The 13,216-nt window shown below is 52.6% G+C and overlaps 1 protein-coding gene across 1 annotated transcript; it reads left to right on the plus strand.

The window, feature by feature from the left end:
• Positions 1 to 338: 338 nt before the first annotated feature.
• Positions 339 to 11,752, plus strand: niban1a (niban apoptosis regulator 1a). Its single transcript, XM_068320237.1, has 14 exons — positions 339 to 608; positions 5,920 to 6,050; positions 6,170 to 6,298; positions 6,370 to 6,484; positions 6,659 to 6,820; positions 7,363 to 7,478; positions 7,558 to 7,662; positions 7,758 to 7,920; positions 8,003 to 8,190; positions 9,041 to 9,187; positions 9,346 to 9,465; positions 9,541 to 9,648; positions 9,786 to 9,897; positions 9,989 to 11,752. The coding sequence occupies exons 1-14, from the start codon at positions 356 to 358 to the stop codon at positions 10,990 to 10,992; spliced, it is 2,853 nt and encodes a 950-aa protein (XP_068176338.1). The 5' UTR covers positions 339 to 355; the 3' UTR covers positions 10,993 to 11,752.
• The last annotated feature ends 1,464 nt before the right edge of the window (positions 11,753 to 13,216 follow it).

Consider the following 13,216-nt stretch of genomic DNA (forward strand, 5'->3'; position numbering starts at 1 on the left):
ATCGGACGGGCCACATGAAATGATGTGGCGGGGCCACATTTGGCCCCCGGGCCTTGAGTTTTGACACGTGATCTCAGGCAAGATTTTCACGGACCGGCCCTCAATAATCGTTAATGACGCCAGGACGTCATCAAATCATCTAAAGGGCTCTGATGTCAAATGCAAACATCAACATTCATTTTAGAAGGAAAATACTTTTTAATTAAAAATAATTATAATTAAAAAAACTTGATTCAAGTAATAATAATTAAAAAAATAATAATAATAATGAAAATTAGTGTTCAATAAGAAGTTCACGGCAAAAGTCTTCAGCATCAATTCTTCACCGATCAATTAAAACGTTCAGTGCGTCCTCATGGCCCGCGGTCCGGTACTGGCCCGCGACCCGCTGGTTGGGGACCGCTGCATGAGGACTAAACGTGAAGAGGAGGAGGAAGAGGAGGAGGGCGTGTCCCTCCTCCCCCCTCCCCCCCTCCTCCCACAGTGCCTCGCGGCAGCGCGCTGTCAGTACCTGCGGACCGGAGCTACCTGTGGATCGTCGCGCCGCTCCTCGATGGGGATCTCACCGTCCAGCCTGCTGGACGAGACCAGGTCCAGCTACATCCGAGGTAGGACCGGTTCGGCCCGCCGCGCTGCCTCCGCTCCCGGCGGGTCTCGACCCAACTTCCTCCCGTATCACCGCCCCCCCCCCACCCCCACTCCCGTTGAATGATTATTTCAGAAACCAGACAGGGACGCGAACCCGGGTCCGGTCCGGATCGGTGCGTCATGGGTTCGAGCGGAGACGCTCGTCCGCGTCCGTTTGCGGTCCGCGGCTCCTCAACCGGTTTGCGTGGCGCGTCGGAGGAGAACCTGTCCGTCCGGTTTGTGAGGCAGACTGGCGGATCTCAGGTCAGCCTGGTGCCCCCCCCCCACCACCACCACCACCGGGGAGTGTCCGTGAGACGGGACAAAGGATGATGCTGTGTGTGTGTGTGTGTGTGTGTGTGTGTGTGTGTGTGTGTGTGTGTCTGTGTGTGTGTGTGTGTGTGTGTGTGTGTGACAACAGGTGAGCTGCGGAGTGGGGGCCACAGGTGTTTGTTTACAGGACAAACCAGAGAAAGAGCTGCTGGTCCTGAACCAGTGCAGATCAGATCATGGGCCGGTCTGGTTTACGTCCTGTTCAGGTCTGGTTCAGGTCTGGTTCAGGGGTGGTTCAGGTCTGGTTCAGGTCTGGTTCAGGTCTAGTTCAGGTCTGGTTCAGGTCTGGTTCAGGTCTAGTTCAGGTCTGGTTCAGGTCTAGTTCAGGTGTGGTTCAGGTGTGGTTCAGGTCTGGTTCAGGTCTGGTTCAGGTCTGGTTCAGGTCTGGTTCAGGTCTAGTTCAGGTCTAGTTCAGGTGTGGTTCAGGTCTGGTTCAGGTCTGGTTCAGGTCTGGTTCAGGTCTGGTTCAGGTCTAGTTCAGGTGTGGTTCAGGTCTGGTTTAGTTTTAGTTTAGGACTGGTTCAGATCTGGTTCAGGTCTGGTCCAGTTTTAGTTCAGGTCTGGTTCAGGTTTAGTTCAGGTCTGGTTCAGGTTCAGTTCAGGTCTGGTTCAGGTCTAGTTCAGGTCTGGTTCAGGTTTAGTTCAGGTCTGGTTCAGGTCTAGTTCAGGTCTGGTTCAGGTCTAGTTCAGGTCTGGTTCAGGTCTGGTTCAGGTCTAGTTCAGGTCTGGTTCAGGTTTAGTTCAGGTCTGGTTCAGGTTTAGTTCAGGTCTGGTTCAGGTTTAGTTCAGGTCTGGTTCAGGTCTAGTTCAGGTTTAGTTCAGGTCTGGTTCAGGTTTAGTTCAGGTCTGGTTCAGGTCTAGTTCAGGTCTAGTTCAGGTCTGGTTCAGGTCTGGTTCAGGTCTAGTTCAGGTTTAGTTCAGGTCTGGTTCAGGTTTAGTTCAGGTCTGGTTCAGGTCTAGTTCAGGTCTGGTTCAGGTCTAGTTCAGGTTTAGTTCAGGTCTGGTTCAGGTTTAGTTCAGGTCTGGTTCAGGTCTAGTTCAGGTCTAGTTCAGGTCTGGTTCAGGTCTGGTTCAGGTCTAGTTCAGGTTTAGTTCAGGTCTGGTTCAGGTTTAGTTCAGGTCTGGTTCAGGTCTAGTTCAGGTCTGGTTCAGGTCTAGTTCAGGTTTAGTTCAGGTCTGGTTCAGGTTTAGTTCAGGTCTGGTTCAGGTCTAGTTCAGGTCTGGTTCAGGTCTAGTTCAGGTCTGGTTCAGGTCTGGTTCAGGTCTAGTTCAGGTTTAGTTCAGGTCTGGTTCAGGTCTAGTTCAGGTCTGGTTCAGGTCTAGTTCAGGTTTAGTTCAGGTCTGGTTCAGGTCTAGTTCAGGTCTGGTTCAGGTCTAGTTCAGGTCTGGTTCAGGTCTAGTTCAGGTTTAGTTCAGGTCTGGTTCAGGTCTAGTTCAGGTTTAGTTCAGGTCTGGTTCAGGTTTAGTTCAGGTCTGGTTCAGGTCTAGTTCAGGTCTGGTTTAGGACTACTCTAGTTCAGGTCTGGTTCCAGATTTTGACGGCTGGACGGGTGACATCATCATTAGACTGATGACATTATTATTAGAGTGGTGACATCATCATTAGGTTGGTGACGTCATCATTAGAACAATGACATCATCACTCCCTCAGTTTTTCCTCCACTTCCATCATGTTCACATTCAAACTAGTTAAATCTGTGCTGGTGCTAGCGATGCTAATCTGGAAGCTAAAAGTACACTTCCTGCTGAGGGCGGAGCAACAGAACCTCCCGATCGATGACCTCATCAGATCCGGTTCTTTCAATTCTCACAAATGTGAAAAATTCCCGTGACTTTTTAAAAAGTTTCTGTCCCCGACTCCGGGCTGTGATTGGTTAGAACCAGACGTCTGTCTGGACTCTAATCTGTGATTGGTTAGAACCCGCCCTTCGTCTGGAGTCCAGAGCACTTCCTGTTTCCCGCCGATCGCCAGCCACACTGGACTGAAGCGAGCGACCTGGTTTCCTTTCGGACAAGAGAATTAATGTGCCTGCCTGTGTTGCCTCTGCTGTTGCCGTGGTAACAGAGAACCTTATATTCAAACTGGGGAAGTCTTTTCCCCGCTGAGCAGATTCCCCATTGGCGCCGGTTGGACCCTGGCCCCCACCAGGAGGAAACCAGCTGTCGGACCCCATCCCGTCCTGTCCGGATCCCATCGGTCGCGGTTCAGTTTTTCCGGGCGGATCCGTGTTGGAACGCCGTCGTCCTTCTGTCACGCTGAAAACATTCCCGACCGGCGGAGGGTGGGGTGGGCGTGGCCTGGAAGAGGGTGTACCGGTTCTGGGTGACGCGTCACTTCAGATGACTCATCCGTTAGCGGTGACATCACAGTAAATGTCACGGCCAATCAACTCCAGCAACCAGTGTTGCTAGGCAACACGATTTGTGATGTCAGGATGGAGATCAGATGTTTTCTGTTAACCCTTTATGTAGATTGTTTGGTAGAATTTTATTGGTTCTGACGGTCGACGAAGGGGAGCAGTCGCCATGGAGATTTACTTCCTCCTGTCTGCAGAACGGGAGCGATCATCTGTCTGGATGTTCAAAGAAAAACGATGAGACATGTTTGTAAAGTTCTCCTGTAATCCAAAGTAATATTCTACCTCAGTCCAGATTGAAGTTCTCCTGTAATACAGAGTAAAGTTCTACTTTAATCCAGAGTAAAATTCGCCTGTAATCCGAGTAAAATTCTTCTCTAATCCTGAGTGAAGTTCTCCTAAGAACAGAATAATGGGCTCCTTTAATAGGGATTGAAGTTCTCCTTTAATCCAGATTAAAGTTCTCCTTTAATCCAGATTAAAATTCTCCTTTAATCCAGAGGAATGTTCTCCTTTGAAGATCTTTTAGAAGCTGCTGAACCTTAAAGGGTTTTTATCCTTCTACATCTGGCGCCAGAGGGGGGCGTGACATCAGTGACGATCTGAAAACGTGGACCCGGACGCCATCAGTCTCGTTGCAGTTGATAACAGAAGACGGTGACGGATTCTTCTGTCTATTGGTTTATTGATTACTAGTCATTGTCCAATCAGAAGTCTCTTCTGTGAATCCCCCTAGCCCCGCCCCCCAATGTCTTTTTTTCTCACCTGCAGCGACTTGTCCGCTGTCTCAGGAATGTCCTGTCATGGCGTGACGGTGGCCTTGGCTTGTGAGACGTGTGTTTTGGCTGCTCATTGGTCGGCTCTCTGGCTGCTGATTGGCCGGCCGTGTGTTTACGTTTGTGTTGCCCTGACACGTTAGTGTTTTCACCGTGTGACTCTGGAAGCCGCAAACGCAACATCCTGTCTGACAAGGAAGTGTTCAGGTCGTGTAACAACACGCCTGAGAACGACGACGGTTAGTTTAAAAACCAGCATCAGATGAGTCCAGACTGCTGGGGTCAGGGGTCAGGGGGCCATATATGGTGTGACAGGGGGCGGAGCTTGGAGAACAGGTCTCTCCAGAGCAACGGGGTGGGTTAGCATTCACTCATAGTTCACATTCCCGCACCGGCATCCCTGAAAGGAGCGCCGGCTGCTCGTCTTTATGATGACAAGTCTTTGGTCGCCGATACGAACATGCGTAGATACGAACCACTGTGTGCGTAGCATCAACACACCACAGGCTCAGATTTGACGTGTCATGTTAACATGACTCAGTAGATCTCAGACCCAGTGAACAGTGTGCTCTGATGTCACTTCCTGTGGCCTTTTGGTCTTTCCTGTTGGCGTCGTCTGCAGCGTTTCCTCCTTCTTTTCTCCACATCTCTGTGAACTTCTGAGCAGGAAACGAACCCACAATGCATTTCTGTTCATGGAGACGTTCACCAGCGTGGAGACTGAAGACAATTCAGGTCAGGTTGAGAGTTAGAGCAGCAATGTAGACGATAGACTACCTGTCAGAACATGCTGTTAGTGCACATTTATTCAACGTTGACGGGGTCATCCTCTTGTAAGAACTAAATGATGTAGGAACCAATGTTGACCGTGTCAGGTTTCTGCCTGGAAGCCTTAACTGGGAACACTGGGAACACTGGGCAGCTGATGGATCTGTGAGTCTGTGGAAACGAACCACTGGGGAAACTGAAGACTCAGAATCACCTGTGGTCGGCCGTCCTCTCTCTCTTTGGATAGTTGGAAACACATTTGCATGAACAGGTGGGCGGCGTGAACGAAGGTAAACCCGATTTGCAGCCTATCAGATGGCGGACGGTGATTGGTTCTACCAGAGAACCCTCTCTGTCTGACGGCACGTCGGATGGTTTTAGCTGCTCAGTGGTTTCCTTTAACCAAACGAACCTTCAGTTTGTCGTATGACTCACCATACTTCACCAGCTGGGCGCTGATGCTGCAGAAACCTCAGGCCACGCCTCCCTGTCACGGCCCTGCATTTAAAGGTATTTAAGGGTTAAAATGTCCGTGAGGAGTTAGAACCTGTTAAGCGGTTAAAGACCTTCAATCACGCAGATAATTCATGAAAAATTCCCTCCAGGTGAACCACGATGTCACACAGTCTCACCACGAAGCAACAGATGTCGGTGACCCACAATGCACTGCAGCTTTACTTCATCAATAATTCCAATCTGTGACATGCCAGGAGCTAATGTTAATGTTCTGATAGCCCCAGTCCAGGTCCACATATTGAAACAGTCCAGTCAGCCTCCAGATAGCCATGTTATGCTATACATCTGCTGATTTGAGACTGAGGCTCCTGGTGAACACGAACAACCAGGGAACTCCAGCAGCAGAAGTCGTCAACAACGATGTGTTTGCCTTCATTCATGTTTAAAGACACGTCTGGAACGTGACTGATGAGTTGGTTTGGATTCAGGTTCCTGCTGGTGACAGGAGGTCCGACCGTGACACTGATCTGATAGTTTATAGGTTATTATTGTTGCTTTCCGTACTCCAAGCAGCCGGTGTGATGCTTCCTATTTCCCTACAGATGAAGCTGAAGTGGAGCTGAAGAATTTCAGTCCGTACTTCAGGAAGCAGTTTGCAGTGGCCCATTTCTGTCAGGTGGAGGAAGATCTGGAGAATCATGAGGAGAAGAAGACGCAGCTCCTCAAACAGATGGTAAATGCTTCAAACTGCTTCCATCAGCGGGTTTACGATCGCACACGCTGTAGGGTTTGTTTGTTTTATGTCGCTCTTGTTCTATTAAAGACAGTAAAATGAATGTCTGTGTTGGGCAGCCGGCTCTTGAAGAGGGAGAAGTGCTCTATGAAGAAGGCCTCTTTTACTTTGACGAGACCAGGAAGTGGAGGGAGAGGTACGTGGTGGTCAGAGCCAACTACTGCCTGGAGTGTCACGAGAGCCTGGAGGTGAGGGTGTGGCCATCAAGAGCATCATGAGCGCTCTGAACAGGGAATAACTTCTGCTCACCTGTCGTCAGACGTTCATCAAAGGGGTTCCTCCACGCCAGAAGCTGCTGCCCACAGGGGGCACCGTCCTCACCACGGAGGACAAGTACATGGCAATGGTGGACAAATGTTTCCCCGATGACAGCAGTGAGTCCCACACACCGCAAGACGAGAGTCACAAGTAGTTTAATCACTGATGTAGTTTGTAGCAATAGTATTACTAGCTGTAGTATTTGAAGCAGTATTGGCAGTAACGTTAGCAGCAGTATTAGCAGTAGTATTAGTATTGGCACTAGCAGCTGACGGTGTTTGGGGTTCCAGGCGTGGAGGATTTTGCTCCCCCCCTTACCGGGATGCTGGGGCAGTTCCCCGTCTACCTGAGGCTGCCCTACAGGAGAGACTCCTACTTCTGCTTCAACCTGCAGGACAAACAGGAAGCGTTCATCTCCATCCTGTGTGCCTGCATCCGGCACCAGAACCAAGGTGAGACAACCAGAGACCCAAAGGCAGCAGTCCACCGCCCCCTGCTCACACCTTTTATAACGCTATGCTACTCTTTGCTAGCGCTGGGTATTGATTCACATTGTCTGATCCATGTTTCTGATTGGCTGCCCAGAGAGTCCAGAAAAGACTCTGAGTAGCTCAGAACCATCCAGATCAGGACCAGAAGGTGTGGGTTACTGTTCTGTGGAGACCATGAGGTGTCAGTTAAAATTCCTCAGGAACCAGGATCTGGAGTCTCCAGCTGATCAATACATTTAACCAATGAATCCGATCATGTTCAGCATATTGATTACAAACCCAATCACACCAGTAAACATCTATCAGGCTGTGTCTTCAACACGCTCATTATTTTAGTTTCTATTGATTGCTTGAACCACTTTCAACAGTTTCCATGACAACACACCAGCCTGTTAACGGTGTGTGTGTGTGTGTGTGTGTGTGTGTGTGTGTGTGTGTGTGTGTGTGTGTGTGTGTGTGTGTGTGTGTGTGTGTGTGTGTGTGTGTGTGTGTGTGTGTGTCAGACTTCCTGAAGAAGAGCACATGTGAGGTCCAGGCCTTCCTGAAGGCCATCCAGCTGTACAGACAGGACCGCGGCCGCTACGAGGCCTGGGACATGCTGATAGGAAGTGATGTCAGGGTACGTCCTCTGATGACATCATCGACCAATCACGTGTCAGGACGGGCTCTGCGAGTAGGCGTCTGCTTCCTGTTTGCAGGTGATGGGAAACCTGGTGATGGAGCGGCTGCTGCCGTCTCTGGAGAAGGATATGCTGCCTCGCCTGAAGGCCAAGAAGACGGAGAAGAAACGGGTCTGGTTCGCGGTGAGTTCTTCGGGTCGGAACCCGTGCGCGTTGAGTAGCTCCGCCTCCCACGCCACTGGACGTCCCATTGGTGACTCTCCTCCGTCTCCCCCCAGACGATGGAGGCGGCCTACATCCTGGCCCAGGAGCACCTGTTGGAGCGGCTGTCGGCGCTGAAGGAGGAGTGTCGGACGTCCACCCGGCAGCAGGAGGTTCTGATGCACTCCGACATGGACCAGATCCTGAAGGTCAGAGGTCAGCTGGAGGACAAAGTGCAAGGTAACACTGACGCCGGCGCCGGGCAGGGCAACCCGTTGGTGTGTTCAGCCTGACAAACCCCGCCTCCCGCGTTTGTTTGCAGATAAAGTGTCGGCGCCGGCGGAGAAGCTGTGCTCCGAGTCGGTGCAGCCGCACCTGGAGGCGGTTCTAGAGCAGCTGATGGAGCCAATCAGCTCCGGCTTCCAGGAGGGGCGGAAGCTGAGTGGACAGCTGATGGAGGAGGTGTGTCAGGACCTCCTGCTTCAGGACGACATCGAGCAGCTGAAGAAGGTGTGGTCAGTGTGGGGTGTGGTCACCGTGGGTGTGGCCACTGGGGCGGTCACCACTGAGGTCTGTGTGGGTGTGTTTTTTATGGGATGTAGACGAACTGTTTATTATGGGATGTAGATGATTTGTTAATTATGGGATGTAGATGAACTGTTTATTATGGGATGTACATGAACTGTTTATTATGGGATGTAGATGAATTGTTAATTATAGGATGTAGATGAACTGACTTTTAATTATGGGGTGTAGATGAACTGACTGTATATTATGGGATGTAGATGAACAGGCTGTATATTATGGGATGTAGATGAACAGGCTGTTTATTATGGGATGTAGATGAATTGTTAATTATGGGATGTAGATGAACTGACTGTTTATTATGGGATGTAGATGAACTGACTGTATATTATGGGATGTACATGAACTGTTTATTATGGGATGTACATGAACTGTTTATTATGGGATGTAGATGAATTGTTAATTATGGGGTGTAGATGAACTGACTGTATATTATGGGATGAACATGGACAGGCTGTTTATTATGGGATGTAGATGAACTGACTATATATTATGGGATGTAAATGAACTGACTGTATACTATGGGATGTAGATGAACTGACTGTATATTATGGGATGTAGATGAACAGGCTGTTTAAAATCCACTTTATTCGTCCACACAACGGGGAAATTATGTTTTCCACTCCAGTTTTATTTTTAAATTATTATTATTATTATTATTATTATTATGGGATGTAGATGAACTGACTATATATTATTGGAGGTGCTGGACTGCGTCGCTCCTCCCTCCAGGCCTGAGTCCCGCCCCGTGTCTCACCCAGCTCCTCCCCCCCAGGTTCTGGCCCGCATGGCCCGACCGGACCTGCTGCGCTGCTACCAGAAGATCGGATCGCTGCGGGACAAACAGCACCACCTGCTGGACCTGTTCGGCTTCTCCAACACCACGGCGGTGATCCACAGCGCCCAGATCGACCTGCAGCAGGTCCACAGCTCACACACACCAGACACACCTCACACACACCTCACACACCTCACACACACACCTCACACACACCTCACACACACCTCACACACCTCACACACACACCTCACACACACCTCACACACACCTCACACGGTCTCGGTGTTCTCGCGCTGCAGCTGATGGAGAACGCTGCCTTCACCTTCGAGCAGCTGCTCTACAAAGCCTTCGACGATCACCCTGACGACCCGCACGCCGCCAGCGCCGCCATCACAAAGGCCAGACACATTGTGTTAAAGGTCAGAAGGTCACCGGTGATGTCATCTTAAAGGGACGGTTCGCTCGTCCGATCTGACGGCGTTTGTGTCCCGCAGCATTTCGACTACGACAGCAGCACGGTGAGGAAGAGGATCTGCAGGGAGGCCCTCATCGCCATCACTCTGCCCTTCATCAAGAAAAACCTGGCCCCCATCTGCAAAGCTGTGAGCACACACACACACACACACACACACACACACACACACACACACAGACACACACACACACACACACACAGACACACACACACACACACACACACACACACACACAACTGAGCGCACTTCCACTTCCTGTCCAGGAGCTTCAGGGTCTCGATCAGTCCATCGATGCCGACCACGCCAACTTCATCCACGTGGAGAACATTTATGAGGACATCCTCCTGCAGATCCTGGACCAGGAGGTCTCTAAAGGTAGAACCGTGTCCAGGTGTCCACCTGAGGCCACGCCCCCCATGTACCACCCCCAGAGACGCCTGACTTCCTGTCTGCTCTCTTCCTGCAGTGGTGAAGGAGGCGGCGAACCTGGAAAAGTTCAACCTGATCACGGACAGCAGAGACTTCCTGAGTCGGTCCAACCGCTCCAGCCTGTCCTCGCCGTCCATCTCCACCCCCAGCAGCCCCGCCATGGCACCCGCCACCCTCAGCAAACCCCCCCCACAGCCGCAGCCGCAGCCCCCGTCTCCGCTAGCGGTCAACGGCTTGGCGTCCTATCCTCAAGGGGAGGAGCCGCAGGAGACTGACCCGCTGCTGCTGGAGGAGGCGTCCGTGGAGACGATTGTGGGCGGGGCTGAGCAGAAAGAGGCGGGGCGGAGTGTTGGTGACGTTTGGGAGGCGGAGCCTGACGTCCAAACGGTCGGCGTGGGCGACACGCAGGTCGGGACGACAACGGCAGCGACTGCAGAAGATCTGATCCAGCTGGAGGAACCTGAAGGGACGGATGAGACCCAGAACAGCCCCGCCCCGGCTGGGGGGGGCACGGAGACCGGCGCTGAAGCTCCTGGACCCGATGGCGAGACTGGAACCAGCATCCAAGACCAGATGGTCTGTGAAAGCCCGGAAACCCAGTTAGAGGCTCCCCCTAGTGGTCAAATGGCTGCAGGCAGCAGTCCTGACCCGCTTCCTGTCCCAGAACCCAAGTCTCCAGACGAGCCAATGGCGAGCAAGACGTCAGATCTGGACTCCACCCCCGAGGAGGTTAAGGGGAGTTGGAGCTGCGAGGATGAGAGGTCGGTGACCTCTGACCTCCTGGAGGACGAGGCGAACATCAGCATGTCACCCGTGAGCCCCAACAGTCCAGGCGAGGACCGGACGGACCCGGATCCTCAGGCCCAGAAGGACGCCGTGGGGGCGGAGCCGACAGCGGAGGCCACCAAAGAGGAAACTGTGTCCAGCCCCCAAGCCCCGCCCCCGGACTCCATCAGGGAGATCCGGGATCTGGTGGTGGAGGTGATCGAGGTGGAGGAGCTGCTGCAGCGCTACCCCGAGGGCATTCCCAAAGACGAGTAGAGCGTCTGGATCCGGATCGGAACGCCGTCCTGGGAATGTTGCATCCTGGGAATGTGAAGATCCACCAGAACTTCCCTGAACTTTGTGCATGAAAATCGTGTCGAGTTATTTATCTGGACTGTTAGCGGTGTGTTCACGGTTCTGATTCGTTCACCGACATTTAGAGCTGATTATTTGTAGGAAGGCGGGGTAACAGCAGCACTGCCCTCTCATTGGTTCTCAGAACAAAGTGAGCTCCGCCCATTCTGGGAACGATCCCAAATCTGGCAGGAGCTATTTCCCCTTTGCTTCTAGTCTTAATGCTAAGCTAGGCTAACCACGTCCCGACTCCAGCCTCTTCCTCACAGGACTGTGCGATTTGATGTTTAAACAGGCTCCGCCCACCAAAGAGAAATAGACCAATCAAATATTAGTATCGGATAAATACCACATAAACAACAACCGAACCATTTAACAACCAAAGCAACCAGTTAAGTAACCCAAACTGGGTTGTCATGGGAACCAGTCTGGCTGATGCTCAGTGGTGATTGGTCGGTGGAGGTGAGGCGCCCCCTGGTGGCCGTCCAGTCGAATCGCACAGCCCTGTGTCCTCATGATGTAGCTCATCAAAGTGCCTTAGCGGGTCTCCATGGTGCCTTCCACCTGCTGACCGGTGGATGCGGTTGCCGTGGCGACGCCTCTGCATCCGCCTCGTGCCTTTAGCCTGTAGAGCGCCGGTTTTTGCTGTGGATGAATAATAAAGGACGAATCTCTGAACGAGCATCTGTGTGTGTGTGAACGCTCTGTCCACGCCAGCGACCGACGCCGTCATCAGAACCCGATGCTCCCAATCGTATCTTCGTGATGCACGCCGGGCTTTGAACCAATCAGAGACGGCTGCAGGGAGAGCTGCGAGTAATCAGCGGCGTCTGCGGCGCATTCCTGCCGTCAGACTGCGAGCCGTCGGTTGATGGATGACACCACAGAAGAAGAAGGAGAAGAAGAAACTCCGGGACCAGAACACAAACACCAAGCAGATTTATGACATCTGGTTTCGGCTCCGTGTGTCCAGCAGGGGGGGCTCTGACACCAGAAATCAGGCAGCCCCCCCTCCCCTCCACTGTCCCCTGGAGATGGAGCGGTCCAACCAGGATGGAAACCCCCTTAAAGGGCTCCTCATGAGTCCTGATCCAGGTGCTGGATGTCCACTGCACGGGGGCCGACCCTGAGGACCCCCCCGCCCCCGGCTGTCCCGTTGATGCCCATCATAAACGACTGTAAGCGCGCCATTTGGACAAGGTGGGGGGGGGGGAGCTCACACCCCATTCTCTGACCAGCCACGGGGGTCAGCTGACCCGGGTTCTGATGGCGCTTCGCTCACGGGTTTCTTTTGGGGGGGCGGCGCCACCCACACCCCCACCCCCACCCCCATTCTCCTGAAAATACGAGCTGTTTGCTTTGCCCCCGCCAGCGCCTATAATGACGTGTTGTTTTTAGCCAAATCACTTCCAGCGATCAGTTACCCCCCCACCCCCCCCTGCCGGGGCAGAAATATGTCTTCTTGCCCTCCGCACGCTACAGCTGTCAGGGGGGATTTGGGGGGGACGGGCTAAAGGAGGAACGCTCTGAGTCACGCCGTCCCCCCCACCCCACCCCATTGGTATGAGGGCTGATGTTCCACCGCCGTCCCGGCCCCTTTGTTGGCTGGGGCAACGAGGTTCCGTTCACACCCCCGTTGGTCAGAACGGGGGTGTGAACGGAACCTGAAGGTCCTGATGCTGGACCCGTTCCACAGGGGGGAGGAGGGGGTGAAGGGTGGAGGTCCATCGTCCGTCCATCCATCCATCCATCCATCCATCCATCCATCCATCCATCCATCCATCCATCCATCCATCCATCCATCCACCCATCCATCCCTTCTTCATCATGATTGCTCACTATGACATCATCATTCCTGCTGATGTGGCCCCACCCACCTGCCCATGTGACCCGTGAGGCGTTCAGGAGGCCAACAGGAAGACGTCATCAGCAAACACCAAATATGGAATTCTACCTCTAATATTCCAGGACTTTCCCTGATGGGTGAAAACTCCTGAGGCGGGGGGCGGGGCTTGGCTGAGGGGCGTGTCCCTGGTCAGGACTGAGTGGACGGGTTCTGGTTGGCGTTCATCTGCCGGTTCCCCCGGAGCCCCATTAGAAGCATGTGGTTGTAATTACCCCCCCCCCATCCAGGGACAGAGGTGCC

Source organism: Antennarius striatus, chromosome 7 (assembly GCF_040054535.1).
Source record: "Antennarius striatus isolate MH-2024 chromosome 7, ASM4005453v1, whole genome shotgun sequence".
NCBI classification, from domain to species: domain Eukaryota; kingdom Metazoa; phylum Chordata; class Actinopteri; order Lophiiformes; family Antennariidae; genus Antennarius; species Antennarius striatus.